At 43.2% G+C, this 27,659-nt stretch overlaps 1 protein-coding gene across 5 annotated transcripts in view; it reads left to right on the top strand.

Moving 5' to 3' along the window:
* DPF3 (double PHD fingers 3) overlaps window positions 1-27,659 on the top strand; it is a 238,363-nt gene that overhangs the window by 146,829 nt on the left and 63,875 nt on the right. For all 5 annotated transcript variants that reach the window (XR_016440300.1, XR_016440299.1, XR_016440298.1 and 2 more), the window contains exons 6-7: window positions 127-205; window positions 22,706-22,843. Coding sequence is in view for 2 of the 5 variants with exons in the window: in XM_090033272.1 (XP_089889398.1) it covers window positions 127-205; window positions 22,706-22,843 (217 nt within the window). In the remaining 3 variants the exon portion in view is untranslated. The remainder of the gene's footprint in view (window positions 1-126; window positions 206-22,705; window positions 22,844-27,659) is intronic.

Raw genomic sequence — 27,659 nt, 5'->3', positions numbered from 1 at the left:
GGCCAAATTCACCCATTGTGCAACTCCAGGAACTCATTTAGTTTTGCTTATATAGCTGTCAGAGGGGGAAGCTGAAGGCTGTGAGAGGGCACTGGAACAACATTAACATTCTTGTTTTCACTGCAGGCTCGCGGATCTGGAGGTGGAAGAAGAAGGAATGATGCTGCCTCCCAGGATGACCATGACAAACCATATGTTTGTGACAGTAAGTAGCAACCAGACCTCCAACTCTGCTTTCAGCCTCGTCCAAACAGCTCAAATGCAAACAAGGCTTCCCCTTCTATCCAGCAAAGTGTTCTGCTGCTGTCTGACTTGCATGTCTGCCACCTCCTGTTGCTCTCGGTGTTTTGCATGAAGGAAAGAAAATGAAATCCTCGGCAAGATTCCACCTCCCTTGGCACCATCGCAGCTCATCTCTTATGGCTCGCTCTCTCTGTCAGTCTCTTTCTTTGCGGCTTCTCTGCCTAATGTCTCTCTTTATCTTCCATGTAAGATTCACCCTCTATTATTTTCTCTGTTTCAGATAGTTACAAACAAAAGCATAAGTCAAAAACCTCCGACAAAGGTACTTCACCCTTGTTGTATCTCTTACTTAATTTTTGGTTATTTCCTTTCTTTTAGTAAATTTTACTGGGCTAAATCTCAAAAGTCCTTGCTCTCAGCCCATAGGCAGAACTCTTCTTGATTTCAAAGGGAAACGAGCCTCAGTAAGGACTCAGGAAAATCTAAGTCCCCCATTCTGTCATTCTTATTCAATTGGAATATTAGCTTACTAATGGGACCAGAGGTGCAGTAGGGCATTACCCATACTAAGCCATGGCACCAGTCTGGCAGGGAGGAAGGACCCCAAGAGTTGATGCAATATGAATCCTTTTTACAACTAGGGATCCAACTATTGGCATTTTTCTTCATTTCAGTTCTTTTTTCACTGCAATATATCTTTTTCAGTAAGTGACCCAATGGGCCAAAATACAGCCTTTCTGAGAAATATCCAGTCCAGTGTCTAGGATAGATAGGAATTTGTGCCATCCAGTGCCTCCTTTCATAGAAAATGCTAACTACCCAAAGTTAATAGAGGGAGAAGTGAAGAGCCACTGCTGTTCTTAGCTTCAAAAATGTTTTGGTGGGTTTGGGCTGACACATCCACTCCTCTGTCTCTCTTCCAGTTCACCAAAAGGCCAATAACACTAGCAATCTTCAAATTATCTAACTTTTAAAAAAAAATAAAGAAATCTGGAACATGGATGTTACATGAAAAGTGTATTCCTTATGGTCTGGCCACATTCTTTCAGGGCATAGCTGGGTAATCCTTGTATAATGCTGTGATAGGCATTCTAGGCATCTTCCTTTCAAAGCAAAGCTATAGGGACCAGTGGCCTTCTTTGTGCAAGTAATTGGGTAGGGTAAGCCTTTCAAGAATACTTTCAGGTTTACTTGAAGGGGAGTATAACTAGATCACAAAATGAGGGTGAGCTTGGTAATATGTGAGAAGAGGAGAAACCTCTGCCTGTTTATATTTAAGGACTTCTCTTTGTACATTAGGGGATTGAAAATGACCCTTCTAAGGCTTGTTGAGAAGTCCAGTGCCTTATTTTCTTTTGGAAAGCTTGAACCTTTCAGTGGTGATGTTTGAGAGGTTGCCTGCATCTCTTTTTTTGGACATGTTCCCATGCTCCAGAGCACTTCTGGACTAGGGTCATTTTGAACATATTGTGACACTTTCTGTCCATTTTACTTTCACCTGTGGAATGATCTTGCTCAGCTGTTGAGTTGCCTGTGTACCTGACTGTCACACATAGAGGTGATTTGCAGATATTGTCTGAACCATCTTGGAGATCAAAGCAGGCAGCAGAAATCTGAGCTGAAGCTAAAGTTATGGTATGTTGCATTGATGTAATTTTGCCTTGGTTTACATTTTGGAGCACAAATATCCTGTTTGGTTTTGAAAAATAAATCTTCCCACTTCATTTGGCTAAAGTCTTTCATTTTTAAGACACGTAGGTTCAGAATGGTGAGCCAGAAGAAGTGTTGCCAGGAACCAAGACTTTACCCAATTACCCCTTCTTGTCCAAGGCAGATATTTGAGAGAAGATTATTACAGGGAACATAACTTTCTATAGAAAAAGAAAAGGTTGTCCCAGGTACAGCACAATCTTTCTTGTGTAATGTCTTAACCTTCCTTTTTAGCATTCATTAGAAACATGACAAGTAATTTGTAGTGAACAATTTACTTAACAAATTCAGTCCAAATTTCTGCTCTTGAATCACCAGCAAACAGTTAAAGATTTTTTTAAGTGTACTTTTTCTACAACCAGACAGTTGGTCCAATAAAATACATCACTCACAAAATCCTTGTCTCTTGCACATTTCTTCTTCAAAAATATTTGCTAAATATTTTCTACAAAATCTCAATTTGGAGATTGTGGATGAGAAGTTTATTCCCAGTAACCAGGGTTCAGATTTACAGCTAATTTGGTCAGTTTTGGAGGGGAATGTGCACATCACAGAGTATTCTTTCCAGTTCCTTTTTGGATAACCCTCATTTCTAGAATTACATTATTGATATGACTAATTGCCATCATGAAGTGAAACACGGTTTTCTTAGGTCCCCTAATTTTTACTCAAAGTTTACCTTTTCTGGGAGCATTCTAGTAAGTAATTTGTTTGCTTAAATAGAACATGACCCCAGGGGAGGGCAGAAATATGTCTGTAATCAATTTTTTAATTTAATGAGATATTAATAAAATATTATATGAGGCATTTGTTCAGCTCTGCTTTCCCTTTTACAAAGCCATGCTTATAGGAAAAATATACTTCAGCAGGTGTTGATACTTGTAAATAGTAGTGCGAAGTCCCTAGTCCACATGTCAGCACCTTGGCAATGAGAACAGCACCTACTACTTCAGCCATGATTGACCTCTTCATCTCTTAATTCCTACAGTTATCTCTCCTTCCCGTTGTGACAGGATGAGCACAGAGAAGGAGCTCAGCCCTGTCCACATAGGTACAATTAATCAATCACATGCCATCTGGTGGGCCCAGATACCACAGGTGGTTGAAAATGGGATGTCCAGCCTACTGAATGAATGTTCCAACATTTCAACGTTTTTTGATATTTCAGATTCTCAAGGAAAGCTGAAATGTCAGATGTTTTAAAAATATTTTATTATTTTTCATTTTGACTTCGTAGGATATATTACATATACATAACGCTCCAAGTCATAAAGTTGAAATGACAATTTTTTATTTAATATTGAAAATGTTCATTAAATTGAGAAATACCTACAAAATCGTTCAATTTTATTGAATTAATATTTTTAAATGGAAAATGATTTGATCAGAAATTTTTCAACTGGTTCAGACTGAAAAGAGGTTTTGAGAAGGGCGGGGGGGGGCTTGGGGACATAACTCAGGGAAGCTCCCGTACCAACAACTTCAGTAACTTCAGATAAACAACAGAGTACATGGCTGCAAAAGAAGGGCAGAGTTAAGGAATGAAGGAATGAATGAATGAATGAATGTAAAAATAGAGAGATACAGGCTGTATATATAACCCAGATCTTGTATTCTGGAACTAAAAACAGTAAACAACACTAGCATCTGACCTGGGAAAATCTAGATGTTTTTCCTTCTGGTCAGAGTGCTTTATCCGTGCTGAATCATTTACATGTTACTTAACTGTCTGCTGTCTACCTTCATTTGTATGCTGCTTGCCCTTCACATCCAAATATAACTTACTTGTAAATACCTTTACTAGCAGCTTTTAAAAAATGTTATCTTTCTTTTCCTCCATTCTGTCTCCATCTGTGGGGCCTTCTCTTTTCTGCCTCTAGAAATGGAATTGTTGCATGGAACATGATAATGGAGCCTCAATATGGAGCCTTATATGCACCTTTCTATATTAATGTGGTTTATTTTTATATTGTATCATTTTTTCATTGAATCTATGAGGTTGAAAGGAGTCTCAAATGGCCTTCATGTCCATCCTCTTTACAGTGACAGAATTGTTTTAATCTTTCTAATATCTGTGGTAGACCAGTGATTTATACAATCTTGAATATCCCCAGTGACTGTGATTACACAGTCTCCTGTAGAAGTTTATTTTGTTGCCCAAACTGTCCTCTCAGTTATCGTGTTTCTCAAATGTTTAACCTGAATTTTATCTGCTGAAGACTAAGCCCACCAGTTCTTGTTCTCCTTTTGGTGACTAATGAGGATAATTGTCCCTTGTCATCTTTATGCTGTCCCTTGTTGTTTCTGAAGGCATTTATCACGTCTTCTCTCAGCTGCATTTTCTCCAGGTCTTTTATCATTCTTCTTGCTTTCCTCTGAACTCTCTTCACCTTGTCTTTTAAAAAATGTGGTACCCAAAACTAAATAGAGCTCACAGCTGAAGTCTGCACCAGTTCAGAAGAGAGCAGAATAATTGCTGACCATATAAGACTTAGCTTGTTTTAACCACAAAACTCCTAGTACTCCACATTCAATATAGAACATACCTTTTCAATGCATATGAAAGTAAGAGAGGCAATGGTTCTATTATGTTATTTGTCAGCTCAGGGATGTGTCTTCCAGTACTATACCTCTCATGTTCTAAACATGTCAACTAAATGGGCTTCTTCTTTGCCCACAATCAGATAGATTTGTATTCAATAATATTAGCCATTGCCACTTTCTGCTTCTCTTCTGTGCTAACTACCCTACCTACTTTCCATCTTTAGTTTCTTCATTGTTCTCTCTTACTTGTACTGTGGCACATTTATCTCATACTTGCTAATTTTATGAATAATTTTGAACCTTCTGTAATTTAAGCGTATACTGTAAATCCTTATTATTTTTCCAAGTGCTCCCTAATCTTCCAAAACTGTCTTCTGTAGATTTGAGTCCTGTACTGTCCAGTCCACCCTCCAGATCACTGATATAATATAGACTAGCATTACATATAGAATGGATCATTCAATAGTATTTAGGTGCTTAAAGATATAGATTGATGCCTACTGGGATTTTCAGAAGTGGTTAAGCAGATTAGGGACTTTTGATTTCAACATCAGGCTTTTAACCTGCTTAGGTGCTTTTGAAAATCCCACTAGGTGCCTATCAGCATCTTTTGGTACCTAAAGACATGCTTGAAAATTTGATCTTCAGTAACTATTTTGGACTTGACATTGATCTACTAATATTTACATAAATTAGTATTTTTTCATTGCAGCCTCAGCATTCAATTCATTATAAACAGTTTGACCTAGTTAGCAGCCTTCTAATTTTTCTTACCAATATGGCATAGTATCAGAGGTTATGATGTCAAGCTGTAGTCATTAGGGCTGTGTGAAGCTTCAGTCCCTGATTTGATTTGGCGTAGATTTGGCCTGATTCGGTGGCCAAATCTATGAATCCGAATCAAATCAGAGGACCCTTTATTCTCTTTGAATTGAAGTGGAACCCTCTGAATTGATTCAGAAAGATTCGGTGATTTGGAGCTAGATACAGCTTTAAATGTTTTTTCTACATACCTCTAGGTAGCAGGTGGCTCGTGAATGCTGCGATGCTGGGGGCTCATGGAGTGTCCCACAGAAGCACAGGGGGCTCCCCAGCGCTCTTGGCAGCTGACTCGGAAGTGGACCAGAAGCATTTCCAGTTCACTTCTGGGTTTGCTGGAGAATGTGTGGGGGCCCCCCCCATGACCCCTGGCTTGCCAACTGTTGCCTCCTGGGTCTGGGAGGGCACCCAGGGTCCCCCCCCCCCCCCGCCAACTGCTGAGTCGGGGCAGTGTGTGGGGGCCTCCCCACGTGCTCCCTGGCAGACCCAGAAGTGGACTGGAAGTACTTCTGGTACACTTCCGGGTTCGCCACCAAGCATGCAGGGGGCCCCCTGCGTTCCTGTGGGACACTCCATCTGCCCCAGGATCACAGCATTCACGAGGTGCTCCTTGTACCTTGAGGTATGTGGAAATAATATTTAAAGCTGTGTCTATGTCTGAATCGCTAATTCTCCGAATCAGCATCTAATCTTTAGATTAGGATTTGGCTGAATTGAATTGAGGTCAGTGATCCAAATCAATGAACCGAATCACTGTCCCCGATTCAGGCCGAATCTGAATTGAATAGAGCCCATTTCACACACTCCTAGTACTTATTCTTTGCATTTGCTTTCTCCAGTGAATTTTTCCCATTAGAGTGGCATCTTTTGCTAGACTAAGGAGTTAAAGCTTCCACTGAATTTTAGTGAGAGATGAGGATCTAATTTCTTTTCCTTTGAAAATCCCTGTCATACTGCTCTTGATATGATTTATTTTTTGCAGGCCCTGGTTACTTATTTTTGGGGACCATGTTATCACATTTGTGTTTACAAAGTAACTGTTTTGCTAATTGTTCTGATAACTTACCAAGTTTTGAAATTAAACATGCTCATCTATGTTGTCCTGACTTCTTAATTAGGCCCTGTCCCCACTTCTTAATTAGACCTAATCTTGCCCTCTTCGCTTGCATAAACTGAATTTCAGTAAGAAGTTTGCTAGAATTAGAGGAGGTCTGCAAGCTCAGTTGTTTGCTCTTTGCCAGTCTCCTGATACATCATTTATCTTTGTTTTCAAAACTGTTATTGATGGATCCTATAGTAGTACTATTCCTCCTTGGAGCACTGTTTTAGGGGATATCATTGCATTCAGCAGATTAGAATGTGTAGTGTTTATAGTATTACTTTTTGATCTGCTTCCTTATAAATCTGCCTTATGACTTCACTCTTTCCTTTTTAACTGTTAGCAGGTTAAGGTTTAAATCATCTGGTGACATGCTTTTTAGTGGGCGCATCTATACAAGATGCTTTACTGGAGATTAGAGTTAATTATTGCACAGGAAGCGTCACCATCTACAAGTTCAGATGTTTATTACACAGTAATTTATTCTAATTGTGGGGTAAATTTCCTACCTGTAAATACAGGTAGCAAATTTACTTTTGATTACTTACTGTGCAGTAGTGCACGTGTAGATGCCTGACCAGAAGCACATTTGCTCCCAGTCAACTGGGCAGCAGGGGACAGGAGATTGTTCCCTGACCCCAGGAGCTGCCTGTTGCTGTGGAGTGCTCTGCCACCAGAGCCCAGGCTGGGCTATGTCCCCCCGCCCTGGCAGCTCCCAGCCCCTGCTTCGCAATGGTGGGTGGGGGCTGGGAGATCTTTATCTCCCAGACGTGGCCTGCAGTCACAGGGCCCTGATAAGGATCTCCCAACCCCAGCCACATGATCATGGAGTGTAGTCTAGGAGCTACTTGCTGCCATGGCAGGGGGATATTGCAGGCAGCTCCCAGGAGCAATGTCCCAGCCCCCATCAGGAGACAGCTGTCTCCTGGCCCAGTGCTCCCTGCCAGCCCCTGGGCTAGCACCCAAGGAGAGCCCAGACCTCCCCCTGGCTGCTGCAGGGGCCTCGTGTAGGGCTGCAGGGAGCAGCAAATCTGCTCCCACATCCCTGCAAGTGTAAACGCGTGCCTGGGAGAGTTTAGAGTACTTTAAGCTGCTCCCAGATTATTTGCATGTGTAGACATGTCCACTGAAGACTAAAGTAGTGTAGCTAGTAAGCAATTAAAAACAAAAATAAAATAGCCAAATCAGAAGTGGATGGCAGAGGAGTCAAGTATATGGAGGCCTGAGGGCCCTGGCCACCCTTGAAAAGAGGGCTGTCACCTGAAATGGATACAACTTTCCATGGGTCCATCATTTTAGGTACCTTCCTCAACCCCCAGCAAAAATAAAAGTTGGTGCCTATGGTGGATGGAGTAATGCTGTTCTTCTTTAAGGATAGACTGATATTAGAATTCAGAGATCCTTTTATTTGGATAATATTTAGATATCTGTTGGTTCCAGTATTGGTCTTTTGGTCTAACCCCTCCAATACTCAGAGGTTTCTTCTTCCTTCAGCAAGTCCTGGGCTTCTGTAACCAGCAGTTTTTCTACAGAGTGATAGGTAGTTCCTGTGGTCTGTGAAGCTGTTTGAGAGCCTGTATTGAACAAACTTGATGTTCAAATAGAAACTCAGAACAAGCAACTCATCATTGTTCCTGGCCCATTCTTAGCAGCCTCAGTAGAGAATCCAAGGTTTGAGGACCTAATACCTCTTGTACCCCTACATATGGGGCCCCTCATAGATCAGAGGTGAGGAACATGGTAGGAGCAGCATGTGGCTGTGATGTTTTTCTTACTAGTATTACAGCTGCTCTGGGTTTTCATAGAAGATGTCAGTCTCCAAAGGTTTTCTATCTACTATTACACCCACCAGCAATTAATTTTTACAAAAATGTTAATATGCATGTTTATACTGATACTTAGATGGTTTCCCTCGGTGTAGAATGTTCATGTTGGCTAAAATTAACCCAGTAGGTAGGTACCAGGTGTGGCAGGCCAGTAGGGGGTGGTCCTGCGCTGACCCATCCACCTCACTGTGCCTGACCACCTTCCAGGCTCCAAGTGCCTCCTTGGGGGTGCCTCACGTCTGGCCAACCCCCTTCCTGGAGCACACCTGCTAGCCTGGGGGTAGAGCTGCCATCACCCAGGGATGGGCTTGATTCTGGCATGATGTTCCCTGGGAAACACAGGCCTAGTAGCCTTCGAGGGATGGGCTTGATTCTGGCATGATGTTCCCTGGGAAACACAGGCCTAGTAGCCTTCGAGGGTACTTGAGTCACTTCAAGAATGTGGGATGCTCCCCTCACTTGGAAGCACAAGTAGTAGTCTCCCTTAGTCAGTTGAACCAAGGGGACCCCAAGGCATAATCTAGGCCCACTCCCAATCAGTCTCCCATGCTAGGTACAAAGGAGAACTGTATTGGTTACAAGGAGTAGGTTTTTAATAGGGTACAGGGTAGAGCAATATCAGAGAAATCCAATAGAGCAAACACGGTGGCTGGGTAGCCTTTGATCATGCATCTGAGTTACTGAAAGCTATATATCTAGTTAGATCTCAGGTAGCTTACTCACAAGTATCATCCAGAGGCAGGTGGAGATTCCCTATGGAGGCAGGCCTTGATCATGAGTTTTGAGAGAGAGAGCAAGTTTCAGATGGTCTAGGTCTTCTCTCTCTCAGAGTTTTCCTCATGGCTGCTTCCCCCTCCTCCTGGGCAGTCCTTAACTTATATAGCCCTTATGACCTCATTTACCTGGCCCAATGGAGGCCAGCACCTGTTGGCTGTCAGCCAACCAATTTGAAATGCATCACTGGTTGCTGGGCAGACTGGCAGTCTCAAGCCCACCAGGGAGCCCAAGCCCCTCACCAGGTATGTGATGCCAGTCACATAGGCAGAGGGAGCAGGTTTCCCTCAGGAATGTATCCAGCTCAGGTTACCTAAAGAGATAGGGTAAGGTGTATATCCTATGCAGGGCCCATACTAACCAAATTATCACAGAGCAGAGTTTTGGGGGAGAAACAGAAATGGCCTTCTGCCACACCAGGTACACATCCCTATGGAGAGCCCAGACAGGACCATTCACTACATGCTTGAATATGCAGAGAGGAATGTACTGCCATTCTTCCTACACCTCATTCTTTCTCTCTGTTTGGCACTGGTGAGGCCACACCTGGAGTACAGTATCCAGTTTTGGGCCCCCCCTCTACAGAAAGGATGTGGACAAATTGGAGAGACTGCAGCGGAGGGCAGTGAAAATAGTTACGGGCCAGAGGAACATGACTTATGAGAACAGGCTGAGCTGAACAGGGCTTATTTAGTTTGGAGAAGAGAAGACTGAGAGGGGCTTTAGTAGCAGCCTTCATCTACTTGAAGGATGGTTCCAAAAGAGGATGGAGCTAGACTGTTTTCAGTGGTGACAGATGATAGAACAAGGAACAACAGCCTCAGGTTGCAGTAAGGGAAGTTTAAGTTAGATATTAGGAAAAGCTTTCTGATGATGAAGGATGTAAAGCACTGGAACAGGTTACCCAGAGAGGTGGTGAAATCTCCATCCTTGGAGGTTTTTAAGACCTGGCTAGACAAAGCCTTGGCTGGGATGGTCTAGTTGGGGATGGTCCTGCTTTGAATAGGGGTTGGACTAGATGTCCTTCTCAGGACTGTTCCAACCCAGATTTTCTGATTCTATGATTTCTATGATCTTGCCATCCTGATACTGTAACACATTGTTTCTCAAACTTGTTAGACTCAAGGCATCCTTCAGAAAATGGCAGCTTTAAGTGAAGGTGAGGTTTTTCTCCTCATCTTACATTCACCTACAATGAAACCTCATTAAATACTTTATCTATCACTAAACTGCTGCCAAAAGCAGCATGTACTCAGTGATGGAAACCAACTATGAAGTTGATTAAATGCAGTCAACACTGAACATGACTGTAAAATACATGGCTCATATTGGGAAAACTTACTAGGAACCCCCCCTTTTTTTTTGCCCTTAAAAAAATTGGGCAGGTGTTTCCTCAACAGGGAACTGGCACCTGTTTTGGAGGTCCTGTAATACCAAGCTGACAGCAGGAAGGCCATAACCACCCCTTAGTGCCTAAGGGTGTGTGTAGATAAAAGGGGGGCCCTAAATTGAAGCAGTGAGTTTTTCAAAACACCGCTTCAATTTAGAACTGATGAAACCCCCATGTCGTGCATACACCCTGCTGACTGACTTGCCTCTCCGGCGGTGGGGAGGGGAGGGCAAGCTGCTGGAGGGTGGGGCGGTCCCTGGGCTGTCAGGGGTGGGGCTGGTGTTTCCCTCCATGACAGTGGTGCCCCCTCCCCAAGGGAGCACCTGCCCGCAGGCACCCAGTTCGGGCGGTCCCAGGGGGCAGCGCAGCCATACAGGGAAGCACCTGGGCCCTGCACAGCTCAGGCAGGCAGGCAGACTCCAGGGGGGTGGGGAAAAAAAAATCAGGCTTGCCACTTTTCTTGGGTGGAGCCTTCCTTCCCAGGCTGCTTTCAGGCTGCCTGCAGGGCTTCCTGCAGAGCCCCTGAGCTGCACAGAGCCGGATGCTTTGCTCCACAGCTGTAGGGGCAGCAAACAAACTCCTCAGGAGTTTGGAATAGGGAAATTAAAACTCAGGGGAGTTTTAGTTTGCTGTGCCCCAAGTCTGTATGCTGTACATGTGCAATGTGCTGTATGCTGCTGACATGTGCAAACACATTAAAGTGGTGCGAAAGCATTTAGCCTGCTTTAAAGTGTTGTGCATACATGCCCCTCGTTTCATCTACACATGGCCAAAAATGCTATGTTTGATTTTAGCAAAAAAAGCTGAGATGCTGATGGAAACCTTTTTTTTGTGAGGCCCTTGAAAAACACAGGCAGTTGCTCCTCCAGGAGGGAACTGGCACTGGGCCTGAAGATACTATAATACCAGGCCAGCACTGGGAAGGCCCCAGTCAGCCCTGATATATTTCCCTTAATGCCAGAAATGTTTCATCTTAGCCAAAAGGCTAATATGCTGATAGAAAACTACCTTTTTTTCCCCCTTCTTTTTTTCTTGAGAGAGTTTTTTGTGGTCCAGTCCAAATCCATGAGTCAGTCAAGAGCCATAAGTGTCCCTACTACTGGCAAACATCCTCTACCCCACCTGTGGTTTCAGATGTTTCCAAATCCTTTGGCTGGCATCCTATGTGCAGGCCCAAGCCTGGTCCAGTTGTGTCACTGTCCTCTCCGTTTTCCCTTTTCCACTTCCCCTCTCTGGGGGTCTTTGAACAGCCTGAGCCACATGTCCCTTTTCCTGGTGGAGTTGGCTGTGTTTTCTTCATCCTCTCCCACCAATTTTTAGTAGTAGGACTGGAGTTCACTCAGAAAAATTTTAACACAATCTGTTTTCTTCAGCTCAGACTGTCTGTATAACAGGAGTTTACTGCATTGCCACAAGGTGCTCCTGATGCAGGACACAAACTGGTCGAAGTGGGTTGTCTGGGACCCTGATGTTTAGTCAGGGGTCCATACTGTGCCGCCTCTCTTGTCATTAGCCTGACTTCTGTCACTTCCTCCAGGAGCCGGCTGACCTTTTCCCACACTCCCTTGACATAGGGGCAGAGCCACAGGAGGTGGCTGATGATCTCATTCTTACCTCGGCAGGTTTTCCTGGGGCAGCTGGGTCTATTCTCTTGCCTTGCTCTGTGTCTCCATGCTTCACTGGGAGTGCACAGTGAGCTCTGAGCCAGTTCAGGTCTCTGTGGTCTTTATATAGGTCCTTGTGGAAGATCTGATCCCAGATGGCCTGGCAGTCATCATCAGGAAGCAGCTCCATGGTCGATAGCCCATCTCTGTTGCTGACTACCTTCTGTATCTTCTTGTGGTTTGACATGGTCCCTGGGCTTTCCTTCTGTAGCCTCTACTCGCTCTGAAACTTGTTCAGCACACTGTATGATCAGGGGTATTCCATGGTGCATCGTCTCCCTTTGGCTGGAGCATACACCCTCCACGGTGGGTGTTTCACCCACAGAATCCAGAGAGCCATGTGCATTTTCTTTTGGGGATCCAGAATGGAGGTGGCAAGAAAGACCCTATACAAAGTGAAATGGGCTGGGGGCAGGGGGATGCCAGATATCCACCTGTTCCTACAGGCATGGTACACGAGCCAGATCTGCAAGCTGGCAACTGGGCCAGCAACCAAAAGAGCTTGCAGACTACCACAAGGATAACTTAGTAAAGCCCATCTGAATAAGATATGCATTCATGCCCCCTGAGCAGAGTTCCCCCTTTGTGCCGATTATTTTTTCAAGTCTTGGCGAGCCACTATATTGAATACGTTTTTACTTCCACTTCACTCCCACAGCTGAGAGGCGCCGTTCTTTCCCATTTTCAATTATTCCTGTCTGTTCACCAGCCTGAGCTGTCTGGCAAACGTCACAAAATGAGGCCCCAAAAAGTTCACCCAGAATCCTCTGTGTCTCTGTTTTTTAGCCTGTCACATATGATTAGTGTGGCCCCACCTTTCATGAGGTAAAGCAGGAACAGGTTGCCGTACACTTCACTGGCATATCATTTTTTTACTTAGAAATTACTAATTTACTAATAAAAGTCAATCTGTTCCTGGACTTAGGACAAGAACACCCAGTTCCAGTCATGACTGGAGGGCTAATTAGCACATGAATCCTTTGTGAGGGGTATCTGGAGTACACACACATACTGAACAATACTGAGATGTAGGGTCTCTCTGGCTTGAAATGCAGTTGACTCTACTGGGTCCCAGCTTAATGAGCTATACAGTAAACCATGAGTCTCTTTGCTTTGAACTAGTATCTTGGTTTTTGGCTCAGGTGGTTTTATTTCCTTGGAGACCTGTTCCTTGCACTGCATGCAGGCACCTGTGCAAGAGTCTACTTAAATCCTCCCAGTGGGAAGATCTCGGTTACACAATGTATGATGACTGCACCACCTCTGGTGGGAGTGTGTTCCAGATTCTAGCAACCCTTACGGAGAAAAAGTTCTTCCTTGTGTCTAGCCTGAATTTGCCCTCTATAAGCTTATGTCCATTTGTCCTTGTCCTCCCCTGAGGCACCCTCCTGAAGAGTTGCTCTCCCGGATCTTTGTGTTCTCCCCTGATGTACTTGTAGGCAGCCATCAGGTCACCTCTCAGCCTTTTCTTACTCAGGCTGAACAGGTCCAATTCCCTGAGTCTCTCCTCAGGGCTTATCCTCCATGCCTTTCACCAGGCGAGTGGCCCTTCTTTGTACCCTCTTGAGCTTATCTGTGTCCCTCTTGAAGTGCAGTGCCCAGAACTGGACACAGTACTCCAGCTGAGGCCTCACCAGTGCCGAATAGAGAGGGAGGAGCACCTCCCCGGATCTACTGGACACACGTTGGCTAATACATGCCGGACCTCTGTTTGCTTTCCTAGTGACATCATCACACTGCTGGCTCATATTCATCTTCCGGTTAATCATAACCCCCAGAACTCGCTCAGATTCTGTGTAGTTGGGGGGTTGTTCCTACCCAGGTGAAAGACTTTGCACTTATCCATGTTAAATCTCATCTGATTCTGCTTCACCCAAGAGTGCAGCCTGTCAAGATCTTCCTGGATCCTGGCTCTATCCTCCAGTGTGCCTGCATTTCCCCACAGCTTGGTATCATCTGCGAACTTAATAATAGAGCTTTCTACCCCCTCATCCAGATCATTGATGAATATATTAAAGAGCATGGATCCAAGCACAGATCCCTGGAGATGGCCTTCCAGAATAAGGCCAGCTTATCAATTACCACCCTCTGGGAACGGCCTCTAAGCCAATTGCCCACCCACCTCATTGAGTGCTGGGCCACCCACCTTACATTTAGTGCTGGTCAAGTCTAGCACCCTCAAGTTTGTTTGAGAGAATCCTGTGGGAAACTGAATCAAAGGCTTTACTGAAGTCTAAGTAGATCACATCCACCATGTGTCCCTTGTTCAGATGCCTAGTTACCTGGTCATAGAAGGACACAAGGTTTGTCAAGCATGAGCTACCCTCAACAAAACTGTGCTGATTGGTTCTTAACAATCTGTTTGTTTCGAGTTTGCAAATGATGGCCTCCTTAATAAGTTTTTCAAAAATTTAACCCAGGACCAAGGTCAGACTGACCAGCTTATAGTTTGCAGGGTCATCTCTCTTCACTTTCTTGAAAATGGGCATCACATTAGCCCTGTTTCAATTATCCAGGACCACTCCCAAGTTCCATGACTCAAACAATTTGGCCAGTAGTGCTGCTATTAGCTCAGCCAGTTCTTTCAGGACTCTTGGTTGCAGATTGTCAGGCCCTGCAGTCTTGAAGACATCCAGGTGTTGCTGGAAATCCCTCACCTCTTCAGAACTGATTTTGTGTAGTTTGTTGTCTTCCCTATGCTCCTTGGGTCTTTGATCAGGCAAGCAGCCCACGTTCGATTTCAGGAATACTGATGTGAAGTATTCATTTAGGAGTTTGGCTTTTTTGTGGACACCAACTGTGGGCTGCCCTTGAATATTTAGTAAGGGACCCATAGTGGAGTCTAATTTTTTTCTTACTCCCTATGTATTTGTAGAGGGACTTTTTGTTGTCTTTTTTCTGGTTGCCAGCTTGATCTCCATGCCTGCCTTGGCTTTCCTTATCTCATATCGGCAGGCCCTGGCAATTTAGGTATATTCCTCTTTGGTTACTAAGTCCTTCTTCCACTGTTTGTATACTTTTTCCTTTTTTTAGAAGCTTTCTAATATTTCTACTGAGCTAAGTTGGTCTGTTGGCTCCTTTCTCATTTTTTGTCTGCATGGGGACAGCCCATTTTTGAGTCGTGACAATTGCCTCCTTAAGGAAGCACCACTGTTCCTGAAGTCCCAAGTCATCTGGTTGTTGGTTGCAGAAAGCCTTTCCAACTAGCTTCTTAAGTTTGCCAAAATCTGCCTGCTTGAAGTCCAGGACTTTTGTTATGCTGTCTAGTTTTCCAGTCTTATGGTGGATAGTGAACCTGACCAGGTCGTGATCACTGTCCTGCAGAGTACCAACAATCCTTAGGTTGCCTATGATTTCATCACCTTTGGCCTGCACTAGATCCAAAGTGGCCTTACCCCTGGTAGGCCCTTCTACAACCTGCATCAAAAACAGGTCATCTATTGTTGCCAAGAAATTGTCTGATCTGCTGGATGTGACTGAGTGGTCCTCCCAACAGATGTCCTGGGCTCACGGGGGCACGATGTGGCTTTGCCCATGTGTCTTGCACTGTAGCCGGACCAATCTGCCATGGATTTGGGAGTATTTGAAGTCCCAGGTTGAAGAGTCTGGGAGGTAGGATACTTGCTGGTGGTAGTTCCACACAGACTTGAACGATTAAGCTCTGCTTAGTTGATAGAATTCGGAATTGATTTGGCCTGAGACACAAAATTAAAAAAAAAGTTTGGGCTGTCTATAAGTAGGTACTAAAGTGTGGTTTCAAAGTGTGTTTATGAAATTCCTGTGCTAAAACTTGCAGCAGTTTCAAAAGAGGGAATATGCATCAATTCTGGATGAACCAAGTCTATGGATACTATATGCAAATTATTTCAGCTTTGTTTATTTCAAGGTTAGTGTTTTCAAATTCGCTCCTCACTTTCACGTGCTCAGGGAGAGCAGGGTCTGATAGTAAGGAGGAGGGGAAGGAGCTGTAGGAGGAAGATAGTGGGGAGAGGCAGAGGGCAAGGGGCCTATCTGAACCGGCAGATTTATTTTCCCTGCTGTAGGGGGGCAGACATATTCAAGGCAAACCTCAAATAATTAGATTCTATACTTGGAAAATTATAACTAATTTATACATTTTCATATATAATATCTAATTATTGGGGAGTTGTCTTATAATCAGTCATCTTATATTTGAGTAAATAGTACTTTATGGCTTTAGAAAAATGATAGAGCAATTCGTCTGTTGCAAAAATCTCAGAAAGAGCACAAGAGGTCAGAATGTTTTTGATACTATGGATTCTTCTTTGAAATCTCTGGGTTTTTCTTGTGAATCATGTGCAGGTGTTTGCACACCTAACTGCTAACATTACATGACACCCTTTAAAGAATCTTACTTTTAAAAGGTGCTGTGGCACCCTGGCTGAGAATCACTGCTGTAACATTATGCCACTGAGCAGTAGGGGGCAAACATAATGTTTCTCAATTGATAGAGATGAAAATGTAATGTGAAATGTTAGGGAAACCTTAAAGTTCCAGATTTTATGCATGACTGCTATAACAGTGGATATTGCATTTTAGAGCAGTAAAAAACAGAGGGTTTTTTAGGGGTGTTTGGATAAGGGGACCATTTTGCAGACTAGCTCCCCATCAGTGATAAATGTAGGGCTTTAACATTTGATATCCTTCCACTTGAGAAGAAAGAAAGAGGAGCAGTTGACAGGAAACAAAGGAGAAGAAAAATATAAGCGTCTGTGAGGAGGACATGCATGTACTTCCCCCAATTTCCTGTTTCCACTAAAAACATGGGTTATTTTCTTCTGTCTCATACTGGTGACAGATTGTATAAAGTGTATGAGTAGAATTGGCTGGAACTTAGCTCACAGCCTGCCAAAGACCAAATGTGTGGCAGTCTGAAAATGAGAGTACTGCAGCCAGTAAATAGCTGATGAAGAAGCTTTTTGACCCCTGGATTTCAAAACCATTTTTAAAAATATGTATAAGTATTTTTTATTTAAATTTACCTATGAGGAAAGTGAAGCTTGGAGTGGTGAAGTGATGTGTCCAAGGTGCCATAATTTGTCAGTGACAGAAATGGGAATAGGTCTTGGTTTTGTGAGGCTCCCTGTGGGTGTGACTGAACTGTCTCCAAAGGGGCCTGTTTTTCTCTAAAATGGTTGTGTAACCTCTTACTTTCAGGCTTAAAAATTGGAAGAAATGTAAGATAAGTCAGAGAAGTGCATCTGGTGGATTCTGATGCTTAAGAGTTCCCTCTCTGGTTTTAATTTGGGATGTTTCCTCTGCTGTATGGCTAGGTGAGCCAATTTACACTAACGATGTAAGTTCATGTAAGTTACAGTTAATGGGAAGCAAAATGCATCATTTATATACAGGATAAGCCAGAGTGCAGTGTGGGTCAAATTCTCCAATACAAATTTCCATTGACTTCAATGGGCCTGGTTGCCTGAGAAGGACCACAGACAAAATGCAGGAGTGGTCTCAGTGTTAGGAAACAGGAGGAAAGCTATGCATTGCTTTACTGGTAGGTCTATTCAGCAGCAATGAAAGTGGTCTGAGCGCAAGACTAGAAATTCAAAACTGACAAATTCTAATCCAGATCTGACAGTAGATTACTGTATGATTGTGAACAAGTCACTGAACTGCATCCTCATCTGCAAAAGCAGGATAAAAGTTGCCACACAGTGGTGTAGGGAGAATTAATGAGTTAGTGTTTGGAAAATCCTTTGACTATAGAAAGCACTATATATGTTGTGTAAGAAATATATATATCTATATATGTAGATATATAACTATAATTGTATTCAATTAATTAATGATACAATGGGTAATCATTAATCAAAGCTAAATTGATCTTTAATCAATTAAAGTTGAAGTCAACCCAATTAAAGGGGTTGATAATTAATTATGCCAGTACATTTTAATTAATTACAATTATATACATATACAATAATTACATATAAAGCTATATATAGTTATATATTGTATAATTATACAATAATTATTGCTGTTTTATAAAAACTACCTCCCAAGATGGTGATATGTGAGGTTAATAAAACCTATTCCATCTAGTGAAAGAAGAGAGCAGGCAGAACTTGGGAAGTTTCCAATTTGTCAGGAAAATCCTCTAGTTCTGATTTAGTTTTGATTCCAAACTCTAGCTGAAGCCAATAGTTGTTTTGCTTGAATAAAGACGTAAGGCTCCTTTCTTCCTTGGGAAATAGGAAACCTCAGATGTTCCAACCATTGGAATTTCCTAGGAGCTCTTTCATGATAATGGGGAAAGGCCTGATCACCAAGGAAGAACCTGTGGGTTCAGTTCTAAAACCTCCAGAATCTCTTCTTATTCAAATCACAAACCCTTTAAGCAATCTACTGGGACCATATATGCAGAACCCCAGGGCCTATACCCAGGTTTAAAGCTCTACTGATCACGTTTCTAGCCATGACTGCATTGCCTGCTGAAGCCCTCCTGACTTATCATAATCATAGAATCATAGAAGTAGGGTTGGAAGGGAACTTACAGATTTTCAAGTCCAACCCCCTGCCAGGGCAGGAGAAAAAACTGGGCTCAAATGATCCCAGCTAGGTAGGCATCAAGCCTCCTCTTAAAGACCCCCAGGGTAGGTGCCAGCACCACTTCCCTTGGAAGTTGGTTCCAGCTCCTAGCCGCCCTAACTGTGAAGTAGTTCTTACGGATGTCTAATCTAAATCTACTCTCCAGCAACTTGTGGCCGTTATTCCTTGTCATGTCAGGGGGTGCTAGGGGAAACAAGGTCTCTCCCAAACCCTTCTGGTCCCCCCTAGTGAGTTTGTAGACTGTCACCAGGTCCCCCCTCAGCCTTCTCTTGTGGAGGATGAACAGGTTCAGGTCCTGCAGTCTCTCATTGTAGGATCTGCCCTGTAGTCTCTGGATCATGCGGGTGGCCCTCCTCTGGACCCTCTCAATGTTGTCCACATCCCTCCTGAAGTGGGGGGTGAAGGATTTCTATAGCCTAAAGAGGCCAGCCACAGAATTTAGTACAGCCTTAGCATGTATTCATATGTCTTCCCTGTGTATTTTTGGGTAGTTGAGAGAATCTCTGTAGCCCATCTGGTTTCTTATCTTACCTTACCCTATTCTGAGTAGCTGAAACATTCTGCAGTTTATTGTACCTATTGCCATAAGAAGGCTTAGAAGCTCACCTTTTAAAATGGCAGGATTTGTCACATGGTACCCTGGCAAAAGTTCACAAGGATTGATGGATATTATCGCATTCTGATAGTGAATACATTCCCAAGCATGCCTTTTCCCCTTTAAGATTTGATTTTATACACTAGCTTGCCAACATCTTTTGCATATATTCCATTTGAAGTTTTGAAAACAGACAGGTTTTTTTTGACATGAGATGGCCATAAAAAGACTTAAAATCTGATTTATTTCTGTTTTTCTCATCCACCTGTCACAGAAACAGTTTATGTAACTTGCTTCACTCTTGACCAAAAGATTTCTTGCTATTCAGAAACTACACCTGGAAAATTTGAGAAGACCTTTTTGGTTGTTTTTCTCTTAGAGTTAAATTTGAGTTGACAAATGAAAGTAAATCTTTGCCTAACTCTGGTTAGACGACTGTGTCTATATAATATTTAATATACCAGAAAATAACATATAGTGTGTTTTTCATTTAAGTAGAGCAACAGTGATATGAGTAGTGACTTGTTTTTGACCAAAAAGGGCTGGATTGGATGTAGTGACCTGGAGATGAGACGCTTCATATCACTTTACCAATCACTTTATAGATCACTCTTGTTGCAGACAGTCTTCTGGAAACTTTAGTGTTAATGCGTTAACCTTTTTGCACATCATTGTTCTTGAAATCTAATAGGTTTCACACATTTGGAGCCTAAATAGCCTTTGTTTCATGGGTGTAGTTGCCACCAGAGTTAAAGGGATTTGCACCATTAATTGGCTTTCCTCCAAATTACTGGTACACAGCCTCTCATAGGTGTAAAATTATTCTCTGTGTTATTGACTTCTCTTAAGGACCAGATGATTGTAGACTCGTGAATAATAGGTAGCCATCACACTTGATCCTGTAGTCTGTACTAGGAGCAGAGCAGGCCAGGACTGAATGTGTTGTGAAGGCTGAATTCCCTTGTCAGACCTGACAGAATTGGAGTCTGTTTTCTTATTGTACGTTTTTGTGTGTTTCCTGCTCATGGCAGTGCTTTACTTTTAACTTTTTTTCTTTTTAATATTTATTTTATTTACATGGGAGCAAGGTACACATCTTACATATGGTTATTTATCTATGCTCAGTGGAGAAGCAGGACAAGAAGAGTTAACATTACAAATCATTTATCTTACTCATATTGTCATAGATGAGCAGGCTTTACAAACATATAATAAGACAAGGTACTTTCCCTGAGGGACTTTACAAGCTAGTTAGAATAGATTGAAAATAAAATATGTTATTGTGCCAGTTTGTAGTCCACAGTTTCACATCATCTCCTTCTGAATGTGGATCATCTATTGACTTTTTGTAAACAGTAGCAGAAAAAAATTGACAATGAATACTGAGGATCTCTATAAATGAACAAAGTCCTTTCTTGAGCTGTTTTGCTGAGTATGGCAATTTTGTCAGACTCAAGCTTGTGAAAAAGGTGAAGTGAGGTCATATAGAACTTGCACCGTGTATATACAGTTGCACAAGTGAAACAGCTAAGAGGCATTTACTGTATCAGGCTATAACAGGGGTAGGCAACGTTTTTTGTCCAGAGTGCTGAAAAAACCACAATGTCTACCTTGGAAGGCGCTGGAGTGCTGACATGCTGGAGCCCAGAGAAGCTGTTTGCAGCCTCCTGGGTACAGCCGGCCCATGGAGCCTGGTCTGCTTGCAGCAGGGCTTGCAGCCTCCCAGCCGCCTGCTGGGAGCATCCTGGGCTCCGTGGGTGGCAGCAGCTGCTTAGAGCCTGGGCTGGTGGTGGTGTGAGGAGCAAAATGGCCTTGCGTGCCATGCTCAGCATGCATGCCAGCAGTTGTTGACCCCTGGGCTATAACAAGGCCTTAGTTGGAGTTTGACTTAATGAGAATGGATGGAAAGACTAAGGTAATGTTTGGTTCCACTCCTGCTTCTGACATTAGCTTCCTCTTTTTAGGCATATTACAGAGGACTCGGGGCACGTCTATACAAGATGTTTACTGCGGAGCTGCTTAATTAGCTCCGCAGTAAACGTCTTGGCATCTACAAGTGTGTCCCTATTACGGTGCAGGAAACTAACAAACTCCACATCAGGGTAGTACTTGTAAATACAAATACTATCCTGCTGCTTAGTGTTTTCATGTGCAACAGTGCATGTGTAGACACTGACCTGGCTGGCTGGGTCATTAGTGTGCTTTAGTGCTGGGGCTCCCTGGCAGCTAGCCCCACACTGAAGCATCCTTATGCCCCAGCCAGCTCCTCCATAGCACATTGAGCCTGGCTGGAGCAGCCCTGGGCTGGCAGACTGACTCCCAGGGCCCCCTGCAAGCTGGGGCTGCCCCAGCTGGGCTCCACTTGTTGTGCATGAATAAATTTTGGAGTCAGTTGCTCCAGAGTTAATTGCTCCCAGGTGCATGTTCAAACAGTATGCCCAGGAGTAAAAAACTCAGGAATAATAAGCTCCAGAGTTTATTGATGCACAATAATTGCATATGTAGACGCAACCTCAGTTCCGCAAAGGATAGTATAGGCTGCTGTGGGTGATCTCTGAAGTGAATGAGACTACTCACAGTAGTAAGTATTGTTTGTGGTAGTGTGTACAGGAACTATTCCTTAATTTCTGTCTCAGTTCTCCTATCTGCTAAATAACAGCAACAATACTTAGTATAAAAACTGTTGTGAAGAAGAACTAGTGACATACCTAAAGTGCTTTGAAGACAAGAAGTGCAAAGTACTGTCTTTTTAGAGCCATTAACCTAAATACCAATAAATTCCTATAAAAAGTTTAATGTATAAGCAAGCACTTAAAATGTAGATAAACCTGGGCAAAACTTTTATGGAGGATTCTCCATCACACAATGCGTTATTTACTGGACTGATGAATGTGAGGTTTAATTGGGTAGAGAGTAAAATTATCCCACCTGAACATTCTTTTAACAAGAAATAGGAAGTGATTGTTAACCTTTGTTATGGATGTATGTCTGGAAAGAAAACAATTGACTTAACTCTTTCAAAGAAAATCTCTGTTCTCTTGCTGTTAGAAACAGTTCCTTTTTCCTGTGATCAGTAATTATGGAAACAATTTCCTTTGGTCTCAGTTCAGTTCCTGCTGGTAAGAAGTACATAGCACAAGACACCAGCACCACAATTGGAGTTTAATTTAATCTGCTGGATAACCTTCTTACCAGTCTCAGCTGGGAATCCTAGGGCTGGATAGACAATGGAGACTTGAATAGTTCCCTCAACTTCCTAGGTCCTTCCTCCAGGCCAGGAGTAGAAAAAACAGGTAGGATAGTATGAGGGAAGCTTATCTGGGGTAAGTAGAGGACATCAGTGTGCAGGGTTGTCAGTCTCTCACCTTTTACCATCACTACATTTGCAGTTTCAAACTCGCTGCTGGAAAAGGTACTGATGACTCCCTTCTCTTCTCCCTTTCCTCATGTTTTCTCTCTTCCCAGTCTGTGGCAAGCGTTACAAGAATAGGCCTGGACTGAGCTACCATTATGCTCACACTCACCTAGCCAGTGAAGAGGGAGATGAAGCTCGGGAGCAAGAGACACGCTCCTCACCTGTGCACAGAAATGAAAATCACAAACGTGAGTAGTATTTTTCTGTCCCCTTGTTTTCCCCTCCAGTATGTTTTTTTTTCAGGGGGATGTTACCTCCATCCCTATTTATGCATTTCCCCAGGCCCTGTGATTGTACTGCTCCTTTGTGAATGATTGGAACCGGGATGTTTAGTGAAGCTAATCAGCTGCAGCTCACCTTGATACTGAGCTCAGTCAGTCAAGAATTCATTTAAAACCCAGCATTATCTCTGCAGCAAGTCACTTTTCTATCAGTGCTCCTGTGGGGAGGAGATGACAAGGAGAAAGGAGAATGGAAGGGGTGCCCAACCTGCCTGTCATCAAACAGCCTCTCCATGATTAGTGTGGCGATCAAGAAAACACACAGTTTGTTTTAGTGGATTCTCTTTGTTGTTTTGTTTGAGGAAAGTTCTTTATTTGCTTCTCAGTTTTTTTGGTATGAAATTCTCTCCTACCCAAGACCTCCTGCACTTCAAACTCCACATTCATACTATCAGTCCAGGAAAGTCTCTTGCCTAGAATATCGTCTGCACAAACCAAAACGGAGAGTGATGACACAGGAAAAGAGAACATGGTCTCTACTCTGGGGATGCCAAGAGAGGGGGCAATTACAATGTTAGCCAGCACAGGGGCACCCAGTGCTATCCTTCCTCTATTTTTTTAAAACACAAGACAGGGAGTCAGGGGAGCCAAATTTTACTACTGCCTTTTGCCTAAAGTCTTACGTAGTAATTCAGCCTTCCTGTGCCCAATTGTTTCTATGCTCAACTGTACGTAAAATAATAATCATCAGCATCCCCATTCAGGCACAATGTGCAGATAAAATTCATTTGTTTATTTAATTAATTAATTTTATAAAGAGCTTTTGGTTCCTCAGATGGGAAATACCATTTTATTTCAAAGTAATTATGGAAAACAATTATGGACAGCAGAATAAAATGGATATGAGAAATATTTTATGGGTGAATATTTCATCCTTGGGAAAAAGAGAAGGAAACCAGGTCTAGGAAGACATTTCTCTCTTAAGCAGGATAATCCATAATTGTCTTATGAGGAGATGGGGAAGGGTTTCACCTTTCTTGGAAGCATCTCCTCCTGTCCACTGTTTGAGAGATGTTACTGATTGAGATGGACCTTTGGTCTGATCCCACTTGGCAATCCATATGTGTCTGTCACTTTTCTGCACTATCTTTTAAAATTCTATAAAATAGAAGCAGAATTGACTTGTCCAGCTTTTGCTAAATCTGAGCTGCCATGGCTCTGAGGAATGCTGGCTCTGGCAGGCTAGTAAATGGCATCATTTGACTTGTTATGACTTTATTTTGTATGTTGTATCTAAATTTGTGTTCTGTGCTTGAAATAAAGTCTGTCATACTTTTTGGGAGGGGTGTTAGGAAACTTAATTACTAAGTTCTGATCTTAGCACTGTAGAAGTAGGCAGACAAGAAAGGTTGTTGATCCTCACCTTCCAGCTTGACATGGGGGTGAGGTACAGTCCTAGTTCTAATGCTTCTAATGCTCAGAGACTGATATCATCAGCTTTACCAGGTTTAGAAAAAGGGAGCTGGAATGGAGGGATGAAAGTAAGACTCTCCCTCATTTCAGAGAGCCAGCAAACCTGGGCCAGTGAAGAAGGGAGCGTGTCTGGCTCTCTGAAAAGTGTGCAGCAGGGGCTGCTCTGGCCTCTGGAGGCTTTATGCACGAGGCAGGGAGAAGCTGCTGGAATGCAGCCCCCAACACAGATAGTCACAGCTATATACTTAAATGATCTGGACCCATAAAAGGAAGGATTTCTCTGTTCAATAACTGACCATCACCTGGAGGGGTGGGGGGCAGGGACTACATCAAGTGGCGATTCCTGCTAGGGGGAGTCATGGTGAGCTTGGGGAATTGCTCTCCTGATGGTCCTGCCTCAGGATTGGCTGTTTGTTCTCTGTTTCTGCTTGTTTGTGTACAGCCCTGCACCTAGACCTTACATCTTCCCTCCCTTACTTGACAATATTTAATTTATGCCACCATTCATCTTCCATGTGAATGCTAATTGTCCACATTGCTAATGCACAGTCATTAAATGGTCCCTTTGTACATGGAAATGGTGGGGAGCCAGAGCATCATATCCTTCCTTTTCCCTAAGTACTGCTGGGCATGTGTTATGAATTAGATTTGACAGGTCTGCAGTGTCGCAGGGTTTGGGCTTCAAGAATCCTCTCTGCATGGGCTCGTGGGAGGGGGAGGGGGATGTTAATCCAAACAGCTAATCCGTAACCTACTGAACAGAAGGGCCAGAAGTACAGTAAATAGCAGACTCTGATTATTTCCTTAGCCACATGGCCGAGAAATGCAAGCAGCCCAATTCAGAAAAGGCAAAGCCGATCCCAAACAGCCATTTGGAATTTGCTCTGCTGCAGGAGGTAAGGATTGGGCAGCAAGGTTCTGGCAGTCTGCTGCAGGATGAACTTCCTTCCATTTTACCTCCTTTGCTCCTCTCATGTCTCCTGTGTCATTACTGCCCATAGCCATACCTGCAGTTACAACAGCCTTGCCAGCACAGAAGGAGCCTCTTTGGAGCACAGTCTCTGCCAGATTCAGCTATTGATCTCCTGACTGGTGCCAGCAAAACAGCTTGATGGCCTTTCTGTCTGTCCCTCTCTCTCCCTCTCTTCCCTCCGCCCTATTCTCCCTGCCTTTCTGTCTTTACTCCCTTTATCACCCCCAAGCCATTTTGGGTTGCTGAGGGACTTAAATAAAGGAGATTTGCATAGGAGCAGCTTAATTTGAACTGCCGGGCTCTGATGGATTTGTCGCAGAACAACAAGCAGCCTAGGTGGGCTGTTCCTTTTCGCCTGGACATTTCACTTCCTTCAGTATCTCCTTTAGTCCCTCAGCCGCAGGGGTGTCATGCTGGGCATGGTGCAGCCCTGTGGCTGGAAGCTCTGTCAGCTGACAGGGCTCTCAGCCGACCCTGCTGCCTGTGCTACACATTTTCTAACTTTATAGCTGGTTGGAGCTTTTTATTGTCTAATAAGTACTTTGTGTATGTTTTAAGGTAACTGTACAATTAACCAGTTAATTGCACAATACCTGTAATGTGTAGAGGGGCCTAAGTCTCAGGTAAGCTCAGTTCCTTGATAACATGGCATGTCCCTTCTTTGGAATCCAAACTTGTCTCAGTCCAAAGTAGTTTTGCTACTCTTTCTGCTTGCAAAGTGGTGTTGACAAAGTATGAACACTTGAAAAAGACATCCTGGGAACTTTTAAAAACCAAATCAACCCATTGCCTGACATTAGAATGAAATTGTCCCACATCATTTCAAGCCTCTTCTTCTGCTGTCTTTATCCCATGATTCTTCCACTCAGCGCATGTTCCACTATGCCTAGCATCAATTCTGTAGTTATAAACTGACACTTGGGGGCAGCTGGCACCTGCAGATTTTGAGAGGCTTCTAGAGTGGGATTTTTGTTAACTAGATATCTGTCTATTGCAATCTATGTATGAATGAATGTGATAGTATAGAACTCATTTCTTTCCCAGAGGAACAGGGCAGTCTGTTCCTGTGTATAAGGACCGAATCTTCCTTTTCTTTGAATGGGAGTGAGTCACCTGTATAAATGCAGAAGTTTATGTGGCAAAATGCTTTCTTGAAATTAAAAAAAAAGAAAAAGCTTTGGGGTAAATTTACAAGATTAAAAAAAAAGTACCTAATAGTACTGGCTAAAGTCAACAGCATGCAGATGCTGTGCAGACCACATGCCTACCCACGCACATCTCTGCCTATGGCACTCCATACTGTTGCAGGGATTCTGCACTCTTGTGCTGGTGCACTTTACTCCAGACTTGCTACATGCTCAAATAATGATAGTGAAGTCTCCCAATTCTTTTAAGATTTAAATTTGACCTGTATAACCACTTGCTTTTCAAGTTCAGAGCATCCATCAACCATACCTTCTTGTTGGGGAGGTTTTGTGTTGTAGCCACATCTCTACTGCAGAGATCAGCTGATGCCATTTGTGTATTCCAAGCATAATTGGATACCCAGTCTCCAGAGATAAAAAATTAATGCACTAACCTCACTGTGCCTCCAAGCTGTCCTCCAGCTCCCCCACACAGTCTTCTTTGAAACATTTTTATTTCCATCCATGCAGGGGGTTGGGGATGAATAAATGACGAGAGTCAGCCCCTCAGTTGGAGATGAGCTGTTTGTTCCTCTCCACAAGCAGCATCAATTTGAAAAGCTACATCAGGCCTCTTTTTCTCTGCCTCAGCACTGTTCCTCACTGGGGATGTGATAGGAGCTACATTTGAATGCAAGGATGCTCCAACACCCACCTTGCTACAGGAAATCCTACAGCAGGTGCCTTTTCAGAAAGCAGCTGTATCTTACCCTGATTTGCTGTCTCATTAGTTTGTTCAATTTTTCTTTCTTTTCCTTTGTTGGTTTTCATAAAGGAATGAATATAAATATGGTTTTAAAATAAAATATAAGGCAGCCATTGGTATTACAGAAGTAGTAATGTCTCCTTTAGAACAGTTTTCATCCAAACCCTCTGTTTGTCATTGCACATAACTTTCTCAGGCCTTAATCTTTGGGGCTGAAATGTTTCATGCCTATTTTGTGAAAATCTAAGGAAAACCTGTGCAGCTATTTGGAGGATCAGAAAGGTGAAAAAAATAACCTTTGTCCATTATACAAAAAATTCTTGTGACCTTTTGCTTCAGAGCAGCTCTACAGCTGGCATGGCTGGAGGCTGAAATTTTGTAGAGAAAATAGCCCTCCTTAAGGAGAAATGCTTATGACTGTTCTGCAGGAAACTGGCTCTAATTTGA

The sequence above is a fragment of the Crocodylus siamensis genome, chromosome 2 (genome assembly GCF_052110815.1).
Source record: "Crocodylus siamensis isolate JL-2025a chromosome 2, ASM5211081v1, whole genome shotgun sequence".
In the NCBI taxonomy this organism is placed as follows: Eukaryota; Metazoa; Chordata; order Crocodylia; family Crocodylidae; genus Crocodylus; species Crocodylus siamensis.
The sequence above is the reverse complement of the archived record's forward strand: the minus strand, read 5'-3'. Positions and strand labels throughout refer to the sequence as shown.